The sequence below is a fragment of the Camelina sativa genome, chromosome 18, assembly GCF_000633955.1.
Source record: "Camelina sativa cultivar DH55 chromosome 18, Cs, whole genome shotgun sequence".
Taxonomy (NCBI): domain Eukaryota; kingdom Viridiplantae; phylum Streptophyta; class Magnoliopsida; order Brassicales; family Brassicaceae; genus Camelina; species Camelina sativa.
Window position 1 is genome coordinate 14,477,487 of NC_025702.1, and position 2,492 is coordinate 14,479,978.

The 2,492-nt window shown below is 33.9% G+C and overlaps 1 protein-coding gene across 1 annotated transcript; it reads left to right on the top strand.

Moving 5' to 3' along the window:
• LOC104761647 (calcineurin B-like protein 2) lies at window positions 7-2,475 on the top strand. Its single transcript, XM_010484764.2, has 10 exons — window positions 7-128; window positions 690-749; window positions 847-1,010; window positions 1,124-1,206; window positions 1,297-1,356; window positions 1,441-1,549; window positions 1,633-1,685; window positions 1,777-1,857; window positions 1,935-2,047; window positions 2,182-2,475. Exons 3-10 carry the CDS (start codon window positions 887-889, stop codon window positions 2,237-2,239), a joined length of 681 nt encoding a protein of 226 aa, XP_010483066.1. The 5' UTR covers window positions 7-128; window positions 690-749; window positions 847-886; the 3' UTR covers window positions 2,240-2,475.

Genomic DNA, 2,492 nt, shown 5'->3' on the forward strand with positions numbered 1-2,492 from the left:
AAAAAAAAAAAAAAAAAAAAAAAAATCGTCTCCACCTTTCTCGCACAAGCTTCAAAAGCCTTTCAACCACCACACCAGAGCCGTCTACTTCAGATTGAGAAGCATCCAACAAAAGCAACGTTAATACGGTAATAAAATCTTTTGTTTATATGCAAATCCAAACTCATCTACTGATTGTTTTTATGTGTTTTGAGTTTAACTTCTTCTTACACACCAAAATATTCTTGTATCTGTATTGAATCAATCTGGGATGTTTTTGAATCCATCCATAAACATACACAAAACAAAATCGATCTATATCGGTCTATTTGTTTCTCAGAAACCCACCAATCGCTTTTTACCCTAATTACGAACGACACCATACGATATTGTCTTTAATCATTATGCAAAATTTTGGATTCCCCGATTGATTATTAATTGTTGTTGTGACGTTTAAGGAAGAGAAAAAGATTTAGGTTAATAACCCTTCAGTGTTTAGATTGTGTGCATTATTAGGTTTCTTATCGTCAATATTATCTGGGCATTGAGTAAGTAACCTCACAATCAATGACAATGACTTAACTTTTTCTAGTTTTGTAAGTAATGTGTTTGCCTTTATTGGACCATATAATAGGATTGCAATTTGCAAACAACAACATTATGATTTCTTGATCTCTCTGATCCTTATCTGAATTTTTGTCAAGTTGCAGTGAAGCGAAAGATTTAAGCAAGTTGCGTTCATTACAGACTAATTAGGAAATGGTTGAGAGGTAAGTTTATTGTTTTAGTGTTCATATGCTTTTGCTTCTTTTTAATAGACTTGGCCAAAATAAAATAAAAAAAAAATTCTCACTGTTTGTTTTGCAGGCATGGAGAGTTTTGATTTGTTGTTTCTTAAGATTATATCATGTCGCAGTGCATAGACGGTATCAAGCATTTATGCACCTCTGTATTAGGGTGTTTTGATCTTGATTTGTACAAAGGTTCTGGTGGCCTTGGAGACCCTGAATTGCTTGCAAGAGACACCGTTTGTAATGCCCTATCATCTTTTTTTTTTTTTATAATTATTATTCTCTATTACAGGAATGAAAGAAAACTTTCTGATTGTGTGAGTTATGATGATTGAATCTTGTTTTGGGTGCAGTTAGTGTGAGTGAAATAGAAGCTCTTTATGAGCTCTTTAAGAAAATTAGCAGTGCCGTGATTGATGATGGGTTGATAAACAAGGTAAAGATAGCGGCTTGTCTCATCTTGCTCATTAGTTGAAAGCTTGAGTGGTGATTCTCACAAATCTCTTGTTAAATTTATTTGTATCAGGAAGAGTTTCAGTTGGCTTTGTTTAAGACAAATAAAAAAGAGAGCTTGTTTGCTGATCGGGTAATGTTTCTAAATGCTCTTAGACCCATTTTGTCAAGATTAAGTTTAGAAGAAATATGTTGAGATATGTGATTTGGTTTGTAGGTGTTCGATTTGTTCGATACAAAGCACAATGGAATACTCGGGTTTGAGGAGTTTGCTCGTGCTCTCTCCGTGTTTCACCCAAATGCGCCTATAGATGACAAAATACACTGTATGTGTCTTTTATAACTTGGAGTAATGAAATCCCCGTTATTTTGGTTTCATATTTTCATGGTATATATATTGCTTTTGCAGTTTCATTTCAGCTCTATGATCTTAAACAGCAAGGCTTCATCGAACGACAAGAGGTAAAGCTTCCATATCTTCTTTGTAAATAACCTTGTGAAAAAAGTGCACTTTATCCATCCTCAGAGACATTAACGTCACTCATCTGTATAGGTGAAACAAATGGTTGTCGCTACGCTCGCTGAATCTGGAATGAATTTGATGGATACTGTCATAGAGGGTATAATCGACAATGTAAGTTAGTTACTTTTTCCTCTTCGCCCAATTTTCTTTTTCCTTTGAAAGTAATTTCCTGAGATTTGATTGTTCAGACGTTTGAGGAAGCAGACACAAAACAAGATGGAAAGATCGATAAGGAAGAGTGGAGAAGCCTTGTTCTTAGACATCCCAGCCTTCTGAAGAACATGACTCTTCAGTATCTCAAGTGAGTTTCAAAATTTTTTTCTATCTATGTAACTGGAGTTGAATTAAATTTGCTTCTTTAGTTTTTGTTTTCTTCTCATTCTCTATATGATATATAGTAAAGGTCGTGATCTTATTTTGTGTGTGTGCTTGCAGGGATATCACAACTACATTCCCAAGCTTTGTGTTCCATTCTCAGGTTGAAGATACCTAAGAAACAAAAACAAGCAGCAAGACATTGTACTGTTGAAGGTTGTTGTTCTTTCGTTATGGCTGTTTATTTGTTTCATCTCTAAATCTCTGAACTCATTTAAATTTTATTGAGATTTTTTTGTGAAGCAAAATTCCTTTTTTTTTGTTTGGTTTTTGTCCGTTTTGATTTCGCTCGGCCTATCTGTAGATACAACTTTTGCATCTTGATCTTATGATATGTAAAGTTTTTTAAGTTTATTAATCCAAAGTATAAA